The 23,928-nt window shown below is 38.0% G+C and overlaps 14 protein-coding genes across 14 annotated transcripts; 8 read left to right on the top strand and 6 right to left on the bottom strand.

Annotated features, from left to right (window-relative positions):
• Positions 1 to 100: 100 nt before the first annotated feature.
• MSS51 (Mss51p) lies at positions 101 to 1,411 on the top strand (the record flags this gene model as incomplete). The annotated part of the gene is made up of 1 exon (XM_056224306.1): positions 101 to 1,411. The coding sequence occupies one exon, from the start codon at positions 101 to 103 to the stop codon at positions 1,409 to 1,411; it is 1,311 nt and encodes a 436-aa protein (XP_056078238.1).
• Positions 1,412 to 1,754: 343 nt separating this feature from the next.
• COQ9 (ubiquinone biosynthesis protein COQ9) lies at positions 1,755 to 2,537 on the top strand (the record flags this gene model as incomplete). The annotated part of the gene is made up of 1 exon (XM_056224305.1): positions 1,755 to 2,537. One exon carries the CDS (start codon positions 1,755 to 1,757, stop codon positions 2,535 to 2,537), a length of 783 nt encoding a protein of 260 aa, XP_056078237.1.
• A 169-nt stretch (positions 2,538 to 2,706) lies between these two features.
• YKE2 (tubulin-binding prefolding complex subunit YKE2) lies at positions 2,707 to 3,051 on the bottom strand (the record flags this gene model as incomplete). The annotated part of the gene is made up of 1 exon (XM_056224304.1): positions 2,707 to 3,051. One exon carries the CDS (start codon positions 3,049 to 3,051, stop codon positions 2,707 to 2,709), a length of 345 nt encoding a protein of 114 aa, XP_056078236.1.
• A 245-nt stretch (positions 3,052 to 3,296) lies between these two features.
• PBA1 (Pba1p) lies at positions 3,297 to 4,223 on the top strand (the record flags this gene model as incomplete). Its single annotated transcript, XM_056224303.1, has 2 exons — positions 3,297 to 3,302; positions 3,399 to 4,223. The coding sequence occupies 2 exons, from the start codon at positions 3,297 to 3,299 to the stop codon at positions 4,221 to 4,223; spliced, it is 831 nt and encodes a 276-aa protein (XP_056078235.1).
• Positions 4,224 to 4,465: 242 nt separating this feature from the next.
• NOP56 (snoRNP complex protein NOP56) lies at positions 4,466 to 5,992 on the bottom strand (the record flags this gene model as incomplete). The annotated part of the gene is made up of 1 exon (XM_056224302.1): positions 4,466 to 5,992. One exon carries the CDS (start codon positions 5,990 to 5,992, stop codon positions 4,466 to 4,468), a length of 1,527 nt encoding a protein of 508 aa, XP_056078234.1.
• A 432-nt stretch (positions 5,993 to 6,424) lies between these two features.
• On the bottom strand, positions 6,425 to 8,155 carry PWP1 (rRNA-processing protein PWP1; the record flags this gene model as incomplete). The annotated part of the gene is made up of 1 exon (XM_056224301.1): positions 6,425 to 8,155. One exon carries the CDS (start codon positions 8,153 to 8,155, stop codon positions 6,425 to 6,427), a length of 1,731 nt encoding a protein of 576 aa, XP_056078233.1.
• Positions 8,156 to 8,821: 666 nt separating this feature from the next.
• Positions 8,822 to 10,189, top strand: NMT1 (glycylpeptide N-tetradecanoyltransferase NMT1; the record flags this gene model as incomplete). Its single annotated transcript, XM_056224300.1, has 1 exon — positions 8,822 to 10,189. One exon carries the CDS (start codon positions 8,822 to 8,824, stop codon positions 10,187 to 10,189), a length of 1,368 nt encoding a protein of 455 aa, XP_056078232.1.
• A 381-nt stretch (positions 10,190 to 10,570) lies between these two features.
• Positions 10,571 to 11,326, top strand: NCW2 (Ncw2p; the record flags this gene model as incomplete). The annotated part of the gene is made up of 1 exon (XM_056224299.1): positions 10,571 to 11,326. The coding sequence occupies one exon, from the start codon at positions 10,571 to 10,573 to the stop codon at positions 11,324 to 11,326; it is 756 nt and encodes a 251-aa protein (XP_056078231.1).
• Positions 11,327 to 11,595: 269 nt separating this feature from the next.
• Positions 11,596 to 12,123, top strand: UPS1 (Ups1p; the record flags this gene model as incomplete). The annotated part of the gene is made up of 1 exon (XM_056224298.1): positions 11,596 to 12,123. One exon carries the CDS (start codon positions 11,596 to 11,598, stop codon positions 12,121 to 12,123), a length of 528 nt encoding a protein of 175 aa, XP_056078230.1.
• Positions 12,124 to 12,549: 426 nt separating this feature from the next.
• Positions 12,550 to 13,347, top strand: HCR1 (translation initiation factor eIF3 core subunit j; the record flags this gene model as incomplete). The annotated part of the gene is made up of 1 exon (XM_056224296.1): positions 12,550 to 13,347. One exon carries the CDS (start codon positions 12,550 to 12,552, stop codon positions 13,345 to 13,347), a length of 798 nt encoding a protein of 265 aa, XP_056078229.1.
• A 345-nt stretch (positions 13,348 to 13,692) lies between these two features.
• PEX13 (peroxin PEX13) lies at positions 13,693 to 14,859 on the bottom strand (the record flags this gene model as incomplete). Its single annotated transcript, XM_056224295.1, has 1 exon — positions 13,693 to 14,859. The coding sequence occupies one exon, from the start codon at positions 14,857 to 14,859 to the stop codon at positions 13,693 to 13,695; it is 1,167 nt and encodes a 388-aa protein (XP_056078228.1).
• A 572-nt stretch (positions 14,860 to 15,431) lies between these two features.
• Positions 15,432 to 16,892, bottom strand: MMR1 (Mmr1p; the record flags this gene model as incomplete). The annotated part of the gene is made up of 1 exon (XM_056224294.1): positions 15,432 to 16,892. The coding sequence occupies one exon, from the start codon at positions 16,890 to 16,892 to the stop codon at positions 15,432 to 15,434; it is 1,461 nt and encodes a 486-aa protein (XP_056078227.1).
• An 820-nt stretch (positions 16,893 to 17,712) lies between these two features.
• Positions 17,713 to 21,321, top strand: ATG26 (sterol 3-beta-glucosyltransferase; the record flags this gene model as incomplete). Its single annotated transcript, XM_056224293.1, has 1 exon — positions 17,713 to 21,321. One exon carries the CDS (start codon positions 17,713 to 17,715, stop codon positions 21,319 to 21,321), a length of 3,609 nt encoding a protein of 1,202 aa, XP_056078226.1.
• A 439-nt stretch (positions 21,322 to 21,760) lies between these two features.
• Positions 21,761 to 23,851, bottom strand: MDL1 (ATP-binding cassette permease MDL1; the record flags this gene model as incomplete). Its single annotated transcript, XM_056224292.1, has 1 exon — positions 21,761 to 23,851. The coding sequence occupies one exon, from the start codon at positions 23,849 to 23,851 to the stop codon at positions 21,761 to 21,763; it is 2,091 nt and encodes a 696-aa protein (XP_056078225.1).
• Positions 23,852 to 23,928: the final 77 nt, after the last annotated feature.

Raw genomic sequence — 23,928 nt, 5'->3', positions numbered from 1 at the left:
GCGAGGCCATAAATGTAGTTTTCTTATCTTGTGAGCACATAAGACTGTAATACTGCGAAGGTGAATTTAAAACAGGTTGGTAATTTGTACTTTCAGAACTATGACTGCGCTATACGTTCCTTCGGGAGCTACTCAGCTGTATTCCCATCTGCTAAGGAGGTCGTCACATAACAGACTGGTGCTTTCCCACCAAACACGTCGTCACCTCATGGGCTTCGTTAGGAATGCCCTAGGTTTGGATCCTCCTCCTTCTCCGGACGATCCTACTCCAGAGAATCGATTCCACCCATGGGATCAGTCGCCCTCAGTGGACTTGCGTGAAAGGGCTGCTAAAATTAGAACGCTAGCGCACTGCCCAGTTACAGGCAAAGATATTAACTACACATGTCCTCTTTCTGGAATTCCAACGCACCACTCACGGGAGGCGTGGGAGATGGATAAAGCATATCATGACTCCAAAAAATATGAAATCTTGAAAAAAGTTAATATATATGAACATGACCTAAGAAGCGGTAGACCCTTCCCTGAATTTGATTTCCCTCAGAACCAGGGCTATGACAAGGCCGTAAACCTTACGAATTGGGACTTGTTCTTTTACACAAGATCCTTCTATTCCATGGATACAGAGTTCCAATTAGCTGCGGTTACAAAAATGCTAAGTTATCCCATTACCATTGGGTCCTTGCTGCACAAATTTTCCCCGTATTCTTTAAATCCAAAGGGGCCCATCACTTTAGAAGGTTTGAAATCTTTGGCCGCCCTTAGGTATACTTTATATCCACTCGAAAATAGATCTTTACTGACAGCTACTAAGAACCGTGCAATGAGGATTTTCATCCTAGGTGCACGTGCTGAAGCTCAATTGCCAGGCCACGTCTGGAAGCAGCTGCAGTTTCTTTTCCCAGAACAGAATTTTGAAATACATTTCATTGGACCAGAATGTCTATACAAGAGAGATAAACAAGAGTATGTAAAGTCTACCACGCCGGTAGTACAAAGGGTAGATGAGACTCTGAAATTTATTCACCGTACAGACTTCTTCGAGGTGTTCCATGAGGCTCAAGATTTCTTCCCATATGATCCATACATGGATGTCTTTTTTACTTTTCATCCAGGCTACGCATCCCCCGAATCTCATGGTTCATGGATGGGTGAAACCATGAAGGCGTTGCTAGAAACCAAGTGCGCTATCTTTACAACAGGCTTCAATAAGAAAGATCTAACGGACGACTTAAATCTTGTCAAATCAAAGTACGGTAAGGAAATGGATATTTTAATGGACCCAGTCAAAAACGTGTTTGGCAGCACCAAGTGGGAATTGAATGACATGAACCCTCAAGAAGTTTATCAATTCAACATGTATATTGCCGGCTTTAGAGGAAAAAGGTACCACACAATCAAGAGACAATGATTATCGGAGGTTATTCCCGCCTTTCATCTTATAAATATATACACAAGTTTCTACCATTATTATAGCTTTTTTTCATATGTATGATATCTCAATATTTGTAAATACAAAAAACTACCCTCATCTCCCTTCCGTTTAATTTAGACTAGTCCTTATTCAGCTGACCCATTCACCTGTATCGTTCACTACATTTGCTCTATAATCTTTCCTTTTCGGACCATATTAGACGGAAGAAAATTAACTAGAACAATAGTAATAAATAATACGGGGAGCTATTTCTTGATCCTAAAAATAGAGGCTTTCCCCGACTTGGAAAGGAATAGCAAACCATATATTAAGATAAACCATGCTTTGTCGGAACATTTTGAGAAAGGGCTGTACATCCTTTCGTCTATATCATCCAAATCCCATCGAACACGTCAAGTCACACCATATCAAGCCCTTGACTTATGGGAAGGAATCACCCCAATATAAGGTATTATCCCTAGCCCTAGAACAGTATGTTCCCAAACACGGCTTTTCTGAAAGATCCATAGTTGAGTCTCTGAACGAACTCGGCTATCCTTCTTCCATGATATCCTCAATAAGTGCTTCCAATTCACCCTCTTTTTTTCATTCTTCCACTGCTGTCATGGAACTGATAAAGTTCCAGCTGGTCGACAAAAGATATCGTCTAACTGAAGCAATCAACCCTGATGTAACTCCACAATACAAATTACCCTCGTTGGAACATTTGTTATTGAGAAGATTAGAGATGGATAAGCCAATCGGCGGGTGTTTATCAGAACTAATGTCGCAATTGGCTATTCCAAGTGGGTTTCTCTTTGAAACTGCTATTCCTGAGTTACATAGATTATCTGATGATATGATTTACTTTTCTAACGAAAAGGACCATCATGATTCTGCATGGTATGCTAAGAGACTAGCTGTTTCAAGTACGTACATCGGGTCGAAATTATTCATGGCTCAGGATAAATCCCATAATTACAAAGACACTTTTGATTTTGCAAAGCATAAGTTAAATAGAGTTATGCGTTTGGGTGAGTACTATAATAACACAGAAGAGTTTGCTTGGTACACTTTAATGTCCACGGTTAATTTGGTTAAATCTCAACTAGTTAGGGGTTAACAAAATTACATGTTAATATATTATTTAAACACATTAACTTGAAGTTTACAACAGTGAAATGCATAAGTATTTTGTTTGCAGGTTACGTAGCTGTATATAGAAAAATGTTAAGGTGATTAGATTTACTAGTATATACTTTCTTGTTCCGTCAAGAAGATGCAAGTTCGTTTCACCTGTCTGGGCCAGTGGCTGCTGCAGCATTATTTAGTTTGATCAAATCGTTTCTTACCTTTTCCAATTGTTCCTGCTTGTCCTTTATATTCTTTTCGCACCTTGTAATTTCTGCTTCAATAAATTCTAATCTTTTGTCCACGTTACCACGGGCTTCACTTTGATCGACTGGTAAAAGGACGTTGCCAGTTAGCTTGTACACAGGCGTGTTTTCCTCCAATTGATCAAATTCTTCGTTTACAATCTTGTTTTCTTGTAGCTGTGTCTCTAGTTTTTGTCTGGCTACAATAAATTCTTCTAACTCACCTTGTAAGTGTTGGTATTTGGTACCTAGTTCAGACATCGCTTTTGCTATATCTCAATTTATACGCGACCTTTGGATCTCAAGTAAGGCTATTTTGTAAATCACTTCTGGCTTAATGCGGTTTTAGTTCTTTTACTTTAGTTTTTTTTTATTTTTTTACATTTCGCATTAGAAATTTCAGACTTGGTTGAGGTAAAGTTATGAAGTAAAGTGGCAATAGCCGAAATATAAAGAAATGGCAGCCAAGATATCACCAGATTATAGTAAATATTTAATTTAGAACGATGCTTGTATGTTATAAACGCTTTGATTTTCACTCTTTTCTCTACTACATTCTACCAGTGCAGATCTACTAACTTATTTATTACCTAATTTTTTTTTTGAAGTTTAAACAATGGAATGAAATACCAGAACCAAGGCATCTACTAGATTTCCCAGAGATTTCAAAAAATTTGCATTCCTTAGAAGCCTGTCCAGTTCCAAAAGTAGAATTACCTCAGGATTTGGATGTTTCTCAGTATTCAACAGTTGTCATCACTACAAAGATAATGAATCCGTTATTTCCCAAGAACCTTCTTCAATTGATCGCTGTTGGTAAAATTGAAACCACACTGACAGTAGTGAACTCAGGATCCGTTCAATCTACAGGTGATCACTCTTGGAATTTTGATGAAAATTTTCCCAATGAAGTCGATCCTGTTCCAAGAGGTGCCATGTCGGATGAAACAAAGTATGACTTTTCTTTTCCCATTTACTCCTTTGGGAAAACGTTACTATTTTCCATTGAAGAGAACTTTTTAAGTATATCACCAATCTTCGGTAATATGATAAGCAGATGTATTGTATCACGGTTGGTCGAGTCGTCCCCTGAAATAATTGTTATTGGTACCTCCGATAAAATCGCTAATATGAAGGTAATGACAAAAGACGAATGTTCATTAAAACCACCAGAATTCATAACAGGATTCATAGGAAGTGTATTAACACAGTTGGTTGGTGGTGTTAATAAGGGAATGAAGTTTAAATGTCTTGTTGTGCCTAGTGAAGGGCCTAATGGATATGAAAAACTTTCTTTGTCTGACATGGGCTCTTTAGTCAGCTTATGTGGCCAATGGCTTGGTTTTGACCATTCGAGCTATCATGAAGAATGCTATCGCCTCTGGAGATGTGATAGTGCGGCAATTGGCGCTCAATCGGGCCTATATATATGAACGGCGTTAATCTGATTCAGAACTGATGTGACAGATGAGGAAGACATAAAGGGGATCTTAAGCTCAAATAGCATATGACTTCTTATTTAATAATATTTCTAAATATACAATATACAGCTTCCAAATCTCAGAAAAGAATATTGGAAGGGAACAAAAGATAATATATATATATAAAAAACTTTAGAGAGAAAAAACGCGTACAAAAAGGTGGGAATATACTTTATTTCGATTCATTTTTCCTTTTAATCTTTGCTTTTCTTCTTCTTATCTTTCTTTTCCTTTTTATCTTTCTTTTCTTTCTTTTCCTTCTTCTCTTTCTTTTCCTTCTTTTCCTTCTTTTCCTTCTTTTCCTTCTTTGATTTCTTATCCTTCTTTTCCTCTTCATTATCGTCCTCTAATTTTCTCTTCTTTGAGGATTCCTTTTCTTCAGTTTCCTTGTCATCGGCAGCTGGTTTATCTTTGTTATAAAGCTCCATAGCTTCTTGGATGGCTAATTCGTTTTTCAAAGTAGGTTTACCAGTGTTGTAAAATTCTAACCTTTGTTCGACTTGTTTCTTTAGCACGGAACCAAAAACATTGGATGGTTCGTCAGAGTAGTTGTCAATTCTGGAAGCCATAGAACATTTATTGGCCAAGTATCTAGAGATACGGCCCTTATTCTTGGCAGAGGCCTTAGAAATGAAACCACTGTGGTAAATCAAACCGTATTTTGGAGTGTTACCTTTAGTCTTTAAAGCTCTGAACAAAGCCTTTTCGGCACCAAGAATTTGAACGGTTGAAGCAGCTTGTTTAGATAAGTTGGTTAGAGAACCTGCGTGGGAAATTAATCTAGCACCAATGACCTCACCAATCAATTCTGATAAGTTTGGAGCAACAGTGTGCATTTTTTCGCATAAGTAATCGTATAGTTGTCTTCTGTAGTCAGCTAAGGAAGCAACTCTTTGAGCAAAAACACAAACATTCTCCATATCAGTTTCAGATATATCTTGTCCCATGGAGATACGGGCATTGTCAATGACTCTTTGTGCAATACCTGAATCTTCATTCAAAAGAGCAGCCAAATCATGTAAGGAGTCATCGTTCAATGAAGCTTTGTCTTTAATGAAAAGGACTAACTTGGCGAAAGTGTAGTTGTCTGGTACTAATTTAGCCAGCTCAGGGAAGTGCCACCCATACCATTCCTTAACTCTCATAGCAAAAGTATTGATATCTTTATCTAATTGATCCAATAAGGCAATAGCTTGGATGATGTGGTTGTCGTTCTTTTGAACAGAAAATTTCACTTTAGCTCTGGAGTAAGCGTGACCCAAACCTAATTGAGCTCTTTCTAAATCACCAGATTGTAAACCTTTGAATAATTTTTCACCATGTAATCTGACACCACGAATCAAATCTTGGGCAAGTTCATTTGAGATACAATCAACATATGGAAATTCTTCCTTAATAGAAGGACCTAAGTTCTTATCGGAAATAGCTAAAGTAACGTTCTTATTTTTGGAGGAAGCCTTTGGTAAGTTCAAATCCAAGATTGCTTTTAAACTTTCAGAGACCAATCCTTCTGATATATCATTGGCATTTTCAAGAGCTTCAGCGGCACCTTTGAATGGGGCAAAAGAGGCAAGCTCGACTAACTTGGTAAAGGCACCAAAGTCATTGATCTGCTCTTGAACTTCCTTCAATCTTGAACCAATGTCATCTTGTTGCAACTTAACCTTGAAGACTGCGTAACCAGTAGGTTCTTCAAACAGTAGATATTCAATAGGGGCCATCTTTCACTAAGTACTGCACTGCACGCTTCTTTTCCCTAGAAATATACCTTCCAAAACACTTCTATTGGCTATATGAAAAACTCTAAACACTATACAACTCTCAAAATTTTTCATTTCCCATCTCATCACTCAGAAAAAATTTCACTTGGAAAAAAAATACTAAAAAAAAGAAAGAAAATTTTCACATCACTCTGCACGTTTAAATACCACACCGGGTGATATGATACGGTACATTATCTACTATATTGCGTTACGTTATCACATATTAAAGTATACCTTGATAGCTCACGTTAAAAGTATTTTGTTGTTTTCTTCTAAGGCTTATTTTATGTCTTCTAAGGCTTATTTTATGTTAGTATACAGGATTATCTTCTATAGATTCTTTTTTTCGTACTTACGATGTACTCTATTATAATGTTTTCCTATCCAGATTCATGCCATGTCATCATGCTCATCTTCCCCTTCTCTTTCTTCTTCGTCTTCACCTTGATCGTCAATGGTTATAACAGTATCTGGATTATCATTATTAGTGTATTTTCTTGCGATTCTTGAACTTTTCCCTAGTTGTTTGGCTTCTTCTTTAGCTCTCGTTTGCACGTTCTCTAATTCAGTTTTAAAGCTTTTACGTACAGATCTATTGGTAAAAACATCCCATAGTTTCAAAACTTTATTGACACCACCAATAACCATGGTACCTGCTACTTCAACATCTGGGGCAAATGACGATGTTAAAACATTACCGACATCAAAGTCACGAGACAGAACCATGCTTGGGCCTTTGGTGTTTGCAGCTTCAACCAAAGGAAATTTCCATAACTTGACAGTTTTTTCACCCATGGCACCAGTACTCATCATACCAGGAATGAATTTGTTTGAACACAATGTGGAGATACCGGCATCATGTGCTTTCAATGTCCAAACGGGTTTACAGTTTTCACTATTTCTAATATCGAAGGAATATACGTTACCAGAATCAGTACCACATAATATTATATTTTCGCTCGCAAATGTAGCAGTTTCAATCTCTTCACCTGACATGACAGACCAATATTTACTCATTTGACTCTCGTCAGAGATTCTAACATCTGTTAAGGCCACGCGAGAATCATAACCACCGGTCAAAAGAACGGAACCATTCAACATATGCCATTCAGATGATGAAACATTTTTGTTCGAATGAATAGAAGCCAAAGAACGGGCTGCGTTACCTGAATTCAAATCCCATAGTTTCACGGTATGATCTGCCGAGGTGGATGCTAAAACGGAGCGGAAGTGTTTGTTGTGTGCCATAGACAGAACTGCATCGGTATGATGCGTAGTGATGTGTTGAGTTTTAGATTTCTTCTTCTTCTTTTTGCTTTGTAAAGATGCCATAGAATTGTCATGAGGTTCACCCAGAATCATATCAGGGAACGCTTTGTCGACACAATCCAAGTTCCAGATTTCAATTTGTGGGTCAAACGTACCGATAGCTGCGTAATTAGCAGCTTCTTCGGAATTGGATCCGACTTTATAATCAAGCCATTCCACACATAATGGGAAAGCGGGCAACATCAAGTCATGGTGAACGTATAATGCAGGATCACGCACTAACCCACGAGCAACATCTGGATCAGCTTCGTCACCTTCTTCAATGGGAATATCGTCGCTATGGAACCCAGCACCATCGTCGTAAACATAAACATCCAAATATGAAACGTCATCTTCTGTTCTTGTCGCAAGAACCAAATTATCAGATGGGTAGACCTGCAATTCTTGCTTTTCCTCTTGACTGTCCTCTTGATTAGGCAATGAAATGTATGGATCTTCGCCTTCTTCACCTTCATGAAATTTAACATCGCTATCGTTACTTAGTCCCGGAAACATAGATACATCTTTGCCACCCTCATTATCGGTTATTTCTTCATTATCGTATTCTTCCAGGTTATACTCCTTCAAATCATCGTCTACGTCTAATTGATCTTTCAACTTATCAGAACCGTCTGCCTTGGTGTTAACTTCAACCTCCAATTCACCTTCTGCCTCTTCTAAAGTAGCTTTAGCATCATCTAGGTTCAATTGTGCTAATTGGTTGATTCTTTCCACCTCCTCATCATCCAAAACATACTTTTCAGGAAATTCTGAAGAAAATCCTCTTGGCACCCAATTTGTAGCAGAAATCATCAGTTATTTGCTTTAATCCTCTTGAAAATTCAAAATTAAACAAAATTTATAAGCTTGCTTGGACGTACCCTTGCTATCGCTTATTTTGTGTATTAAAACTTTCTGCTTCTTTCATGCTCATCTCAGCTCATCGAGACAAATTTTTCACTTTTTTTTTTCGAAAACAAAAAGAAATAAGATAGCGTTACCCCATTTGGTGGAATGTACAGGTATATTTTACGTATAATTAGCTTATGGCGTTTTATGAACAGTTTCATTAGGTAGGCAAGACAATTCAATTACGAGAATTGGTTTCTTTTTAGGCTTACGTATTCGTTTTTACGATAATTCCTGGTTACTGTTCTTATTATTAGGAAAAATTCAGTAGTCCTTTCAAATCCCCTTCAAATTGTATAAAAACTGAGAGGCAAGACAAAGTATTTAAAATGCAATTGAGTTATACAATTACGTACTAGCAGTTCTTGTAAAAGGGATTCTTTCGAGCCGTTTGAAGAATATCGTCATGAAAACAATAGGGTGAAATTATTTCAGCCGTTGCTCATGATAAAGTAATTTATTGTAATTAAAGATGATATGTGTTGCACACTTGTCATAATATGAAGTGTCTGTGTTCAAAGGTAATGGACAATATAGAATTATACTATTAGTGGTAAGTGTGTTATAAAAATGTCAGAAGAGGACAAAGCCAGAAAATTAGAGAATTTGTTGAAGTTATTACAGTTGAATAATGGCGATACTTCCAAACTTACTCAAGAGCAGAAAAAGGCTATGAAAGACCACAAATTTTGGAGAACGCAACCGGTAAAGGATTTCAATGAAAAAGTAGAGAAAGAAGGCCCCATTGATAAACCAAAGACGCCAAAAGATATTTCTGATAAACCGTTACCTTTATTGTCTAGTTTTGAATGGTGCAGTATTGACGTGGACAATAAGAAGCAGCTCGAAGATGTCTTCGTCCTGCTAAATGAGAATTACGTGGAAGACCGCGATGCAGGCTTCAGATTCAACTATACCAAAGAATTTTTCAACTGGGCGCTAAAAAGTCCAGGCTGGAAGAAGGATTGGCATATTGGTGTTCGCGTTAAAGAAACGCAGAAACTAGTTGCTTTCATCTCAGCCATCCCGGTAACACTGTGCGTTAGAGGTAAAAAACTTCCCAGCGTGGAAATCAATTTCTTGTGTGTTCACAAACAACTAAGATCTAAGAGGTTGACCCCTGTTCTAATCAAAGAAATTACTAGACGTGTCAACAAATGTGATATCTGGCATGCGTTGTACACAGCAGGTGTTGTTTTACCAGCACCCGTAAGTACATGTCGTTATACACATCGTCCCTTAAACTGGAAGAAACTTTATGAAGTAGATTTCACAGGTTTACCAGACGGATATACAGAGGAGGATATGATTTCCGAGAATGCGTTACCAAGCAAAACAAGGACAGTTGGATTGAGAAGGTTGAAGGAGGAAGATATTGACCAAGCCTTTGAGTTGTTCAATAGATATCAGTCGAGATTCGAGCTAATTCAAATTTTTACCAAGGAAGAATTTAAGCACTATTTTATTGGTGAAGAATCATTATTGTTGGATAAGCAAGTGGTTTTTTCGTATGTCGTAGAACAACCAGATGGAAAAATCACAGACTTCTTCTCATTCTACTCATTGCCATTCACAATCCTAAATAACAAAAAATACAAGGACTTGGGCATCGGGTACTTGTATTATTATGCCACTGATGCTGATTTCCACTTCAAAGACAGGTTCGATCCGAAAGCTACCAACGCTTTGGAAAAAAGATTGCGCGAATTGATTTATGATGCATGCATCTTGGCCAAGAATGCTAATATGGATGTTTTCAACGCCTTGACCTCACAAGATAATACGTTGTTCTTGGATAGTTTGAAGTTCGGGCCTGGTGATGGGTTCTTGAATTTTTATTTGTTCAACTACAGAGCAAACCCAATTACAGGCGGTTTGAATCCCGACAATAGCAATGACTTGGAAAGGCGCAGTAATGTCGGTGTTGTAATGTTGTAGCGGCTGTGTAAAAACGAGGCATATATAGTTCTGTGTACATCGCCGACAAATTTGTTTGTGTATAGCTTTTCGAACTTAAAATTATAACATCCCGCATTTTCAGTTGACGAAAAGAGAAATCAGAAAATTCAATGGCTGGTTGAAGTGTCAGCCTCCAAAGTAAATTCAAAAATAGATGAAGAAAATACCATCATTACCGTAGTAGATACCAAGTTGGATCGGGAACTTACGATTTTTTTGACCGGTGAGAGTCTATAAAACGCCTACTTTTATAGAAGTTAGTAATTGAGCTTATATAAATATGTAAGTACGATATACTCTTCTTGAACTGGACACTTACTAAATCAATAAAAGCCTGAAATAATTATCAATATAAGCAATATGAAAGCCTCCTCTATATTAATTACCTTTCTAATTTCTCTAGTCGGCGCTCAAAAGGATACCGGCTCCTTAGATGGCCAAGACTCTAAAGATAGCTCCCAAAAAAAAAGCAGCAACTCTCAAGAAACAGCATCTGTTACAAAGGATGATCAAAAAATCACATCTGTAACCATTTCTACCGAGAAAGTTCCGGTACAAACCAGCAACGCCGTCAGCAATACCTATGCCGTCGCTCCAAGTGCCACTGTAGTAACCACGGATGCTCAGGGGAAAACTACCACACAGTACCTATGGTGGGTTGCCGAAACCAACTCTGCTGCTACTACAATCTCAACTGTGTCTGTGCAACCCAGAAGTGAAGCGTCAAGTATAAAGGACAGCTCCGCCTCCTACACAGCAACATCGGCAGACACACCAATCACCATAGTAACCACCACAAACTCGTTAGGTGAAGCATACACATCAACTATTTGGTGGCTACCATCATCCGCTGTAACGGGCAGCACAGCTTCATCAAGTAAACTATCATCAGGATCTTCATTAAAGAGTTCATCGAACTCTAAGGAAGTAAGCACTATCAGATCTGCCTATGTAACTACATCGGGTTCCAAAGTAGAAACATTGACCACTACATACAAGTCTACAGTGAACGCTAAGGTAGCATCCGGAATCTCTAACTCCACCAACGGTGCCTTTGCTGGTACTCACATAGCCTACGGTGCTGGTATATTTGCCGTTGGGGCACTCTTATTATAGAACACATATATAATTCTACATATTACAGCTCATATTTCTGCATTCTAATAAACCTTTCTTTTCATGCGCTTGCTCTAACCAATTATCTTACTATTGTTAATCTTTATGCCCAGTTATTTTTCATTTTTCGGGCGAAAATCTCCGTTATGTTTCACACTCTCCCTGGATAATACGCTATAAAAAAAAATATGTGACAGGTGGATGAGTAATCATTATTTTACAAGGGTTGTCTAGTTCGAAATACGGCCGTAAGATCCTAACGAGTTGTAATGGTCCTTTTACACAGAAGCACACACATATTCCCCACCGATTTTGCCTCTGTTTCACGCGCCTTTTTCAATAGATACCCTAACCCATATTCCCCCCATGTGCTTTCTATAGACACGATATCAAGGAAGGTTGACCAGGAGGGAAATCTGCGCACAACAAGGTTGTTGAAGAAGTCAGGAAAGTTGCCCACATGGGTCAAGCCATTTCTGAGAGGAATAACTGAGACGTGGATAATCGAAGTTTCCGTAGTTAACCCCACTAACTCCACGATGAAGACTTACACCAGGAACCTAGATCATACCGGAATCATGAAGGTGGAAGAGTACACTACCTATCAGTTTGACAGTGCTACAAGCAGTACGATAGCAGACAGTCAGGTGAAATTCTCCAGTGGTTTCAATATGGGCATCAAATCTAAGGTGGAGGATTGGTCACGAACTAAGTTTGATGAAAACGTAAAGAAAAGTAGAATGGGGATGGCATTTGTCATCCAGAGACTCGAAGAGGCAAGGAACCCTCAGTTTTAATGTTACCATTCAAGGATTTTTAAAAGATGTTACTTAGGCGAGCAACATTGAGAAATAAGTGCGATTCGCATTTAGTCATCTTTTTGAAGATTGTAAATAGACGTTGATTCAACAGAACTTATTGTACGTGCATACCTAATTATTTATTTATAACAGTCGCTCTGCTAAACTATATAACAAATGTCACTAATTTTGGTATTATAGTCACCACTGTGTCATATTAGACGAACACACCTCTTTTTGAACATTTTCCAGATTTTTTTTTTCAACTAGGTAGGTCAGAAATGCACATCAAGGAATTAAAACTGACTTGCTATCATTGATTTGAACTTTAATTCGCAAATTTGTCTACTATCTTATTAGTTTTTTGGAAGTATTATATTTTAAACAAAAACACCAAAAAAAAATTTAAAAAACATAATTCCAATGTCTTGGGACGACGAAGCTATCAATGGTTCTATGGGTAATGATGATGTCGTTTTGATGGACTCATGGGATGCTGAACTTGGTGATGATGAACCAGTCATGCAATCTTGGGATGCAGAAGAGGAAGAAAAGAAGCCTGCTCCTAAAGCCAAAAAGGAACAACCAAAAAAGGCTAAAAAAACCAAAGAGACCTCCACTGACAAAGTTTTATTGGATATTGACACATTGGACGAGAAGACACGTAAAGAACTAATCAAGAAGGCCGAAATGGAGTCTGATCTAAACAATGCTGCTGACCTTTTTGCTGGCTTAGGTGTTGCCGAGGAACATCCAAGAGCACGTGCTTTACAGAAGGAACAAGAGGAACAAGCTCTAAAGAGACCCGCCTTCACAAAGGATACACCTATCGAAACCCATCCTTTGTTTAATGCAGAAACAAAGAGGGAGTACCAAGATTTAAGAAAGGCCTTATCTGCTGCTATTACACCCATGAACAAGAAATCACCACTGAACTACTCTTCGTCATTAGCCATTGATTTAATCAGAGATGTAGCAAAACCAATGTCTATCGAATCTATTAGACAGACTGTCGCTACTTTGAACGTTTTGATCAAAGACAAGGAAAGAGAAGAAAGACAAGCTCGTTTGGCCCGTGTGAGAGGCGGTACTGCCACTGGTGGTGCCGGTAAGAAAAAGGTCAAAGGAAAAACCAATTTGGGTGGTGCGTTCAAGAAAGATCAAGACTTCGACCTAGATGGCCCCGACGATTTTGAATTCGGTGATGACGACTTCATGTAATTCGCTTTTTTCCTTGCTATGATAAACTTCTCCGTCTCATTTTATTCATGAAAGAAAGTGAAGCTCGGTGCGTCGTAAAGCTTTAGATATCACCATATTACAATTGTTCCTCATCGTGAATATCTATATACCCATATCTATCCATAGACGTTTCGCCCATATATAGAAATATATATGCAGAAGGAGAAATACAATGTGTTTACACCGTTATCTGTCCTTTTGTTAATTACTTCCTCTCGCTGCTGCTGCTACTTCTTGGAATATTTAGATTACTGTAGAAATTATTATACACACATATATATATATATGTGTGCGTGTATTTACGTATATACGAATATCAGTGTGCTAGTGTGTAGGTGTTTCATCATTAACGTGCTCAATTTTTTTCCGCCTTTTTATAATTTCAATATAGTTATATGGAATGTAACCAATATTACCATTCTTAGTCCTCACTTTCCACCAATCAGAATCCCTACCGACAGGGTCTTTCTTACTTAAAATGGCCATCAAGTCGCCTTTTTTTAAAGCAACTTCCATCTCTGGATTTTCTGGAACAAAATCGTACAATGCCCTAGCGAATTCTAACTTCGAAGGATCAATACACTCGCCATCATTTTCTCGCGATGCCTGTATAGCACCAGAGGTCTGTATTTTAGCAATGAATTTGTTTAGTAAGTACGGGAAACCAAATACTGCCATCAGAAAAAAAATTAGTGGCTTCCATGATATTTTCCTCCTCGTTGATTTTCTATTTGAGGAGATTGAAGCACTGTCATTAAACTTATAAAAATCTTCAATTAGTTTATTCTCACTTCCTTCGGATCCTGCAATATTTCTAGGTGGTATTCCTAGTCTACCCTTAGTGGCTCGATAGAGCACTTTTTTAAGGAACTTCATTATAGCAAATATACCAAAAAATGAACCTAACATTTCCTTTAAATTACCGAACTGTTCTGCCACTGATACCATGGTAAAGAATGAATTGTGTGTTGCCATGTAGGTGGATTCCAGCATCTGTGCAAATCCTGTAACAGCTCCTATCAGACTTTCTATTAATTGAAAGGTAGCCTTTGTGGATTCGCCTAGCCCACCACCGTTATTCATTCCATATCCTGCTCCTGTACCGTATCCTCCCCCATAAAAGGATCCGTAATTGTTACCATAGTACGACCCTCCATATCCGTATCTCCCTATGCTATTTCCGTACATAGAGTTTATACCATACGGATTGCTATCATAAGGCATGCCATAGTTACTATTGCCGTATATAGCAGGTATTGTATTCGGTTCACCGTATGTACCAGAAGAGTTTAGTGCCGCAGGTCGTGGCAAAACTTCGGGAGCGGATTCATTTGAACTATTATTATTGTTTACTTCACCTTGACTCGAGTCCTGCTGATTCGAAGTCATCATCGCTCCTAATGACTGAGTATTACGCTGCGGCTCATCTAAGGGCGCGCTAGTCTCCCAGGGCTTAGGTCGTGGTGCTGTTGTAGAAGATATTGCAGACATGATTAGAATGTGTAACTGCTTTAATGCTGATAGGTATAATGTACTTTTTGGTGGATTTGCCTCTCATTTCCACATTCATTTATTTACCAACCATTTGGTATAGTATTGGCCTGGTAGGTTTCGGAAATAAAAAAATCGGCCCGTTGAAAAAAGTGTCTTTAATTAGGTGGGAAAATCACTTAGCTATTATTGTTATTTTTTATTGATTGATGTATATAAGTATAAATTGAATGAACTTGAATGCAATATATAAAGATATGTATTTATTGCCCAGTAAGATCTTGATACTGTATTATCTGTTTGGCTTCTAAAGGCGGGGTATTAATAGAAACGATAACATGATATAAATTTTTTCACAAAAAAATCCTTCGATGCTGTAAGGCCAAAACTTATGCCCACGAGCAAACCTTTCCATTCTAATAAAACCACCTCAAAGGAAAAGGATCAATAATAATGCTATTATAGGTATCGTAGAAATGTGCTCAGAGAGCTCCCGAGAGGAAGTGCCTATCTTCATTGACGTATTATGTATGTTTTTGCGAAGTAATTTACAACAATTTCAAGCCAGCGCTTTATTTTCCGTCCTTTTCTGTTTGGACAGGGAGGTTGAGTTGGAAACCTCTCCTACTCTTTCTGCTCTGCTTAGACGCTGTTGATGAAAGAGAAGAAATTGGTTCTTCATAAGCGATATTCAAATCTTCGTTTGTGGAATGATCCTCCTCAGATGATATCCCTGATGAAGAGTCAGGCTGTTCTTCAATTTTTTTCAGGTCTAAAACGGAAACACGTGCCAATCTGGTCTTAGGACATGGAATCCTTGCTGAATTCCCATCAGTTTTTGAAGTGGATGGGGCCACTACTGAGGGGGATTCAGTCAATTTCTTGAGGACTTTTTTACAATTAAAGAATTTCTTCTCCAATTGTTTCACCTTTCTCTCGATATCCCTTTGAGATTTTTGCGCGTGTATACTAGGGTCTTTCATGACTTCTAGCATAAACCTTTCTTCTATGTATCTGTTCGTGGTCATGGAGTGAACTAGCTTTTCATTTTGTAGCTTTAGTTCTGTAATTTCAAGTTCCAGCTGTTTAATTTTTATATCTAAATTCGATTTGTCACGACTATTGACTTCCTCGGTACTGGTCATAGATGGCATATGCATTGAGATGTGTTGCTGTCCGTCGTACCACTCTGGTTCATAGTCAGTGGACGTAGAAGAGATAAAACTATATCTATTGTTACTGTTATTATTTTTGAGGCCATATTGGACAAATCCATTTTTATCGGTAGGTAAAGCGTCCAAGTTTAAATCTTTAGGCATTTCGTTTATTTCAGTTTGTGAGCACTGAGTGGAACCGTTAGAGATAACCCTATTTCCCTTGTCTTCAGCTTTGGGCATTTCATGACTAACTGTATCCTCAAAAGGAGTTACAGAAACAGGTGTGCATAAAAGACCTGAACTTTCGGCATTTTTTTGGTTAATTGTCTCTTCTGTAAAGTCCTTGATATCATGTGGTGATGGTTTTCGTTCTTCTTTTTGCACTTGAGAAATAGGTTCTGAACTGCGCAACTGCTCTAATTTGTCTTTGATAGATTGTTTAATGATGTTTTTCTCTATGCTCAACGGATCAGGATTTAGACTCTGATCTTCATTAGTAGTTGATTTTGTGGTTTTCTTGTTATTCTTCAGCAGAGCAGACAACAATGGAAGATTATTGGTCGTTTGAGATAAATACTCAGGTTTCAACATCTTTGGAGTATTATTTAGAAACTGGAATCTGATAGGTGATACTGACCTCATAGTATCGGAACCTCTTCTTTGCTTTGAGCGTCCACTTCTTGACAACTCGCTCAATTTAGAAAGTGATGTTGGATATAACAAGGAGTTACTAATAGGGCCAGTGTCCAATTTTAGTTTTGTAGGTGAGTTTAGTATACTTTGAAAAGTGCCTGCATTTTTTTGATCATCCAAACAAAATGACATTGGTGAAAGTTTCGGAGTAAGTTGTTCTGATTTCATCGTTGCAGAATTCATCTTTAAGCTGCTTTCAGTTTGGTGGTTTTCTTCCTTTATCTGCTAATCAACACGGATTTACGATAAGGTAAAATAAATCAAGAATGGTTAAGGACGACTGTATTGAAACGAAGGTAAAATAGTTGGAGTCGAAGATAACTAAGCTGTTTTAATTTCTCACACGCAGTTCCTTTCCTTTCTTATTGCTGTAAAAGAATGTCACCGTCTGAATCTGTTCTCTCTATTTATAATCAAATCAAAAAAGCAGAAATATGACAGTAATGAAGTTCCGTTTTCTAGGCTCTCTTAAGTTGAGCAACGATTCGTTGATCGTGAAAGTGCTATATAAGGGTGTCTTGAAGAAAATGATCTAGATGTATAAATTATTTCTATCTATGACAACTTGTCCTAACAGACACAAAAACTCTGTAAATGATCCAGTTTTTTCGTGAGGGAAGTTGCAAGATCAGAAATTTCAGATACTTTACATCCATGATGTTTCTGCATCAAGCTTTCTTGCCGATTGGCTAATTAAAACACTTTTGGTTTATTTCCTAAAACGAGTGTTTACTTTTTACCCATTATGGATAATTATAAACCCTACTCAGTTTAGGGCTTTACTAGTAATATAATAGGTTACATTTATTGCTGTGGCTTGAGAAAACTAACCCCTGAAAATGATAATCATAATAATATCAAAGGAAAAGAGGACTAAAAATCAATAGAAGAGTAGATCGGAAGGTCATAACTTGCCATTGGTAAAGTCATGATTGTCAAAAAGCGGTCTTGAGAAGTTCAGAAACACTGTATGCTTTGGTGAAAATATATAGCGCTTTAGAAAATGCCCATCACTAAGATCATATCAACTTCTGACGGCGAAGCGGGGTCAAAACCAAGCATCTCTTTAGTGCCCGATACGCCATCTAAACCAGAAGTTTCCCCTAGGCATCATCGTCTTTCAAAGTCGCTTTCGAAGTTCAAGCACTGGAGAGGTAGATCAAATAGTAGTTTACCAATGGGCCCGGTTGAACAGGAGAGCTTGCAGGGCAGGCTAGGTGAGGTCTACAGTGATAATGAAGATAACGGTTACAATAAGGGCAACGTGGATGACTTGGCGAAATCCAAGTACATGATGAAAAGCATTGCTGGTCTATTAACGACAGCTAGTGTGTATGCTGGGATGAATAGTGCTCAGGAAATGAATGCGTTAGTGCAAGTCGATTCTGAGGAATCTGATTCTAATGACAGTCACCAGGCAAATTTTGGTAAAAATGAAGTAAGAAGCAAAAAGGAGAGTTCTAGAACTAAAGAATGTCCAGAAATATCAAGATTAGATAAAAGAAGCCCGACCTTATTCGACTTTTCAGTAACTAGGGAAAAACTATCAAAAGACAATGTTAGTAAACTAAGACAGCGGTTTTGCTTAGACGAACAGGAACCCTTTTTGAATGATTTTCCTGCATGGTTACTTAAAGATGTGTTGGTTCAAGGCCATATTTTTATCACAATGAAACATTTTCTATTTTTTGCCTATTTACCTAAGAATCCTCGGTCGGTTAAAATGTCTGGAAACCTCAATATTAGGACAAAGCTCATTAGGTCTACCAGGTATTGGTGCGTTTTGAAAAATCATTTGTTTTCTATGTACACTTCATCGACTGAGTTGTATTTCCCTGTTCTAACTATAGATTTAAGGGATGTCCAGAAAATCGAAACACAAAAACATACTTTACACGGAAATAATACAAAAACTTTCAAGCTTTCTACAAATGAAAATTCATTTAAATTCAACGCAGATTCAGAGTTTTCCGCTAAATCATGGGTAAACGCTCTGAAAAAAGAGCAGTTTGCGGCTCAAAATTCTGAGAACAATTCGATAAGTCTAAAAATTCCATTACCAAATATCATAGAAATAGATGATCAACCTATTGTTAATAAAGCCTTGACCTTAAGATTAAGGGCTTTAGAAAGTTCACAGACCTACGCTATCGATGATTTTATGTTTGTTTTTATGGATGGGTCCGGTAGCCATGTCAAGGGCAGTCTTTGTCAACAGCTGAATAAATTACAGAAATCTGGCGTCAATACGCTTTACAACGATATTCCAGTTAAGAAAGCAAAATCAGATCATGAAAACGAAGCTCTGGCGACATCCGAGCACAAGAAAATGGAAAAATATGGTGGCAGGGATTCTAATTACTTGAATGTTCCAAATTCAGATGTACCCTCTTCAGATAATGGTAAAAGAAGTAGGTTCAGATTTAGAGAAAGAAGTAATAGTTGGTTCCGTAGAGCCAAACCTCTTGAAAATTCACAAGTTGAGGACGTAGAGGAGATATACAAAGATACGGCAGACGATATAGACTCTTCTGTGCACACCACAATTCTTGCTCATGAACAAGAGGATAATCAAGAACAAACCGTAGGTTGGAAGCCAAATCATCTCAAAAATTTCGCGGAGATGTGGGCCGCTAAACCAATACACTACCGAAATAAATTTATTAATTTTGAAAAAGATGACATCTATTTAATAAAAGAAACCGAAAAAGTGCCTGCTAATGAGCGGTTTAGGAATCATTTCAAGTTCAATAAGGAGAAGTCACTAATCAGCACTTACTATACTTATCTGAACAGAAATGTTCCCGTTTATGGGAAGATTTATGTATCCAATGATACCGTGTGTTTCAGGTCCTTGTTGCCAGGATCTAATACACAAATGGTTCTGCCGTTGATTGATGTAGAGACATGCTATAAAGAAAAGGGCTTTAGATTTGGTTATTTTGTATTGGTTATAGTGATTCACGGTCATGAGGAGCTGTTCTTTGAATTTAGTACTGAAGTCGCCAGAGATGATATTGAACGAATCCTTTTAAAGCTCTTGGATAACATCTATACAAGCAGTGGAGAAGGATCGAATATGTCAACTGCCTCTCTTAGTGATGTACAACATAATACTGATTCAGCGAAGCTAAAGCTATTTGAAGACAAAATCAATGCAGAGGGGTTTGAAGTACCGTTGATGATTGACGAGAATCCGCACTATAAAACCAACATAACACCAAACAAAAGTTATAAGTTTGGGCTATTAACAATTGGTTCAAGAGGCGATGTTCAACCATACATTGCCTTGGGCAAAGGTTTGATCAAGGAAGGCCATCAAGTTGTAATAATTACACATTCGGAATTTCGAGACTTCGTCGAAAGTCATGGAATTCAATTTGAAGAAATTGCTGGTAACCCAGTAGAGCTAATGTCCTTGATGGTAGAGAATGAATCCATGAACGTTAGAATGCTCAGAGAGGCATCAAGTAAATTCAGAGGATGGATCGATGCCCTTTTACAGACATCTTGGGAGGTTTGTAATAGAAGAAAGTTTGATATTTTGATTGAATCGCCATCCGCAATGGTTGGTATTCATATTACTGAAGCATTACAAATTCCTTATTTTCGAGCATTTACCATGCCATGGACAAGAACAAGAGCATATCCGCATGCTTTTATCGTACCAGATCAAAAGAGGGGCGGTAATTACAATTACCTAACACATGTTCTTTTCGAAAATGTTTTCTGGAAGGGAATTAGCGGGCAAGTAAATAAATGGAGGGTGGAAACACTTGGGTTAGGGAAAACAAATCTTTTCCTTTTACAACAAAACAACGTTCCTTTCCTGTACAACGTTTCTCCAACCATTTTTCCACCATCAATTGACTTTAGCGAGTGGGTGAGAGTTACAGGGTATTGGTTTCTCGACGATAAAAGTACGTTTAAACCGCCACCTAATTTACAAAGCTTCATTTCCGAAGCAAGAGCAAAAGACAAAAAATTGGTTTATATCGGTTTTGGTTCAATCGTAGTCTCTAACGCCAAAGAAATGACAGAGGCTCTTGTTGAAGCTGTCGTGGAGGCAGATGTCTACTGCATTTTAAATAAAGGATGGTCAGAGAGATTGGACGATAAGGCGGCAAAGAATATAGAGGTAGATCTTCCACGAAACATACTAAATATTGAAAATATTCCCCATGATTGGTTATTCCCACAGGTTGATGCAGCAGTTCATCATGGTGGTTCCGGTACTACGGGCGCTTCATTGCGCGCTGGTTTACCCACCGTTATAAAACCTTTTTTTGGCGATCAATTCTTTTATGCCGGTAGAGTAGAAGATATTGGGGTTGGTATTGCCCTAAAGAAACTAAACGCTGAAACACTAGCAGACGCCTTAAAAGTGGTTACGAAGAACAAAGTAATGAAGGATAGAGCTGAACTAATAAAGAAGAAAATTTCCCGAGAAGATGGCATTAAAACTGCAATAAGTGCAATATATAATGAACTTGAGTATGCGAGAAGTGTTACTCTATCAAAAGTAAAAAATCCACGTAAGACTGGGGAAATGATAGATCCAACCAAACTATCATCAGCAGAAACAACAGATGAAGCATGGACGGTGATTTGAATCAAGGATCATACGTACGGTCATGGAGAATTATACATCGAATACTATAACAATGTTTACAGCATAACGAGTACGTGTGTGTCATTCAGTTCATGTCACCTGAAGTCAGATTTTTACGTTTTACATTTTTTCAAAGGAATTTTGTAGTTAGGTTTGTTTCACAAACTATTTGTGCGTTGAAAAATTGATTTAGAACATCCTTGGTATATTTTAGCTTATAATTGCGTTCGATCTAGGATAAACGGATTCCTCTGCATTTAATATTAATTGTGTAGAAGGATATATATGGAACAATGTCGTAAAAGCAGATAGGTGTAAATTACATCAGGCATCGTTAAAGTTATAGAATCTATAATATTATATTCAGCAGACATAGTAGAGAATTCATAGTCTTTCATAAACCGAAGATGGAAAGAACATTGGACTTTGGGCTAAATTTCTATACTTCTTGAGTTATACCTCTGTCCAAGTCTGCGGTTCCCTCTTTTTGTTCTTCGTCCTGTTGTTCGGCAAGCAGAGCATTTAGTTCACTGTTAGGAATGGCAATCAGATCCTGAAATGAACCAGTTTCAACAACGGACCCGTGTTTTCCTAATACAACAACCCTAGTGCTGTGTTTAATAGTCGAAAGCCTATGTGCAATTGATATTGTTGTGAGCCCCCTTTCTACACGTCTTTGAAGATTTTTAGCAACTATTTCTTCACTTTGGGAGTCAAGAGCACTGGTTGCCTCATCTAAAATAAGGACAGCAGGATCTAATAAAAATGCTCTAGCTAATGCAATTCTTTGCTTTTGACCACCAGACAGCTGTGCACCTCTTGCACCAACCGTAGTTTGCAATCCGTCCGGGAAATTGGCCAAAAATTTAGTGCAGTTAGCTTGTCCAATGGCACGTCCAATACGATCTTCCTGCTCCGCAATTTCAGGTGGAATACAATAGAGGATATTGTCTAGAATGGTCCCATTGAAAAGTAGTGGTTCTTGTTGTACATATCCTATTAGTCTTCGATACTTTCTCAGGTTGAAGCTTCTGATGTCTTCATCACCAAACTCAATCGATCCTGAATTTACATCATAATACCTGAGCAACAGAGATGCTATCGTTGATTTACCACTTCCCGATGGACCTACAGCGCAAACATGTTCCCCAGGGTTGATAGTAATATTCAAATCCTTGAAAATCTGGTGTTTGGGCCGAGTTGGATAAGTGAATGACACATTTTTGAAAACAATAGGTTTTTGAGCCAACGATACTGGATCTTTCCCAATAGTGGGACGAATCAACGGTTTACGGTCATTCAACTCAAAAACTCTAGCAGCAGCACCAGCACCTTTCATAAGTTCCGAGTAGAAACTTGATAAACCAAATAATGAACTTCCGGTATACACAGCGTACATCATGAAACTTGATAATTCGCCGACTGTCATTGATCCGCTTTGGATCATGCTTGTTCCGACCAATAATAGAGATAGCATTGCAGTGTTACCAACTAGCCCGGTACTTCCGAAGAATAAACCGGAAGTAACTGCTTCCTTCAAGCCAATATGAAATACATTTCTGACTTCCTTTGCATAACGGCGAACTTCGTTTTTTTCACCACCATATGCCTGAATTGTCCTAGTAGCATTTAGTTGTTCTTCTGCCACTTTTGTTAATCCACCTACCGAAGTTTGTAATTGTCTTGATAGATTTCGTATCTTCCTACCATATATTAGTGCCATAGCACCTAAAGGAGGGGCTAAAACCATCATAACACAGGTTAATTTCCAAGAGAGGAAGCTCATCATGCCAAAACCGACAAAACCTTGAATAATTGCTCTTGTTCCATCAGAGACGTTCTGTGTAACAGATTTAGCGACTATAGATGCATCAGATGATAATCTCGAGATCAAATCCCCAACACGATTAGTATCTAAAAATGTGGCATCTTGATCTAATGCGGCTTTCATGGTTCTTGTTCTTAATCTTGCAACTAACCGTTCACCAGTGACCTTTAAAATGATAATTCTGCTTGCATTAGCAACTGCACCAATTATAAACACTAATCCCAAAGCCGTAAAGAATTGCCTCTTGGTTAAACCGTATAGCTTATTGCTTTTTGCTTTTTCTTCCTTTTCTTCGTCCTCAGTTTCAGAAGCCAGGTCTAGTAATTTACCTATAACGGAAGGCACAGCCATACTAACTGAACTCGAAATGAGAATTAAAAGAAGGGCAAGTCCAATGTATTTGGATTCTGGTTTGGACAACACGAACAGTCGTTTGATGTCCTTAAATCCTGAAGATTTTGAGTTCGCATCGGATAATTTTAAAGTTGGTTTTGTGAATGTTTTTCCTTCTGAAACACTTGATTGTAATCGAATTGACTGGGACAAAAATTGCTTTCTATATGGAATAATCAAAGTTAACCCCATATTTTGGTATGTGGGAGGTTTAAACAGTGTCTTTGTTGAATATAATGCGCTTGCCGATGTGAATTGACTTCGCAACAATTTTGGACCATTACAAAGACGAATCATTCTAATTATCATTGGAGGCCTTCCTCTTTTAGTAGTCTAATGTATTGATGCTAATACGTTTCTCATGTAAGTGCAACCGTTTGGTTAGT

The sequence above is a fragment of the Saccharomyces mikatae genome (assembly GCF_947241705.1).
Source record: "Saccharomyces mikatae IFO 1815 strain IFO1815 genome assembly, chromosome: 12".
In the NCBI taxonomy this organism is placed as follows: domain Eukaryota; kingdom Fungi; phylum Ascomycota; class Saccharomycetes; order Saccharomycetales; family Saccharomycetaceae; genus Saccharomyces; species Saccharomyces mikatae.
Note: the sequence above shows the minus strand (reverse complement) of the source record. Positions and strands in the feature narration are given on the sequence as shown.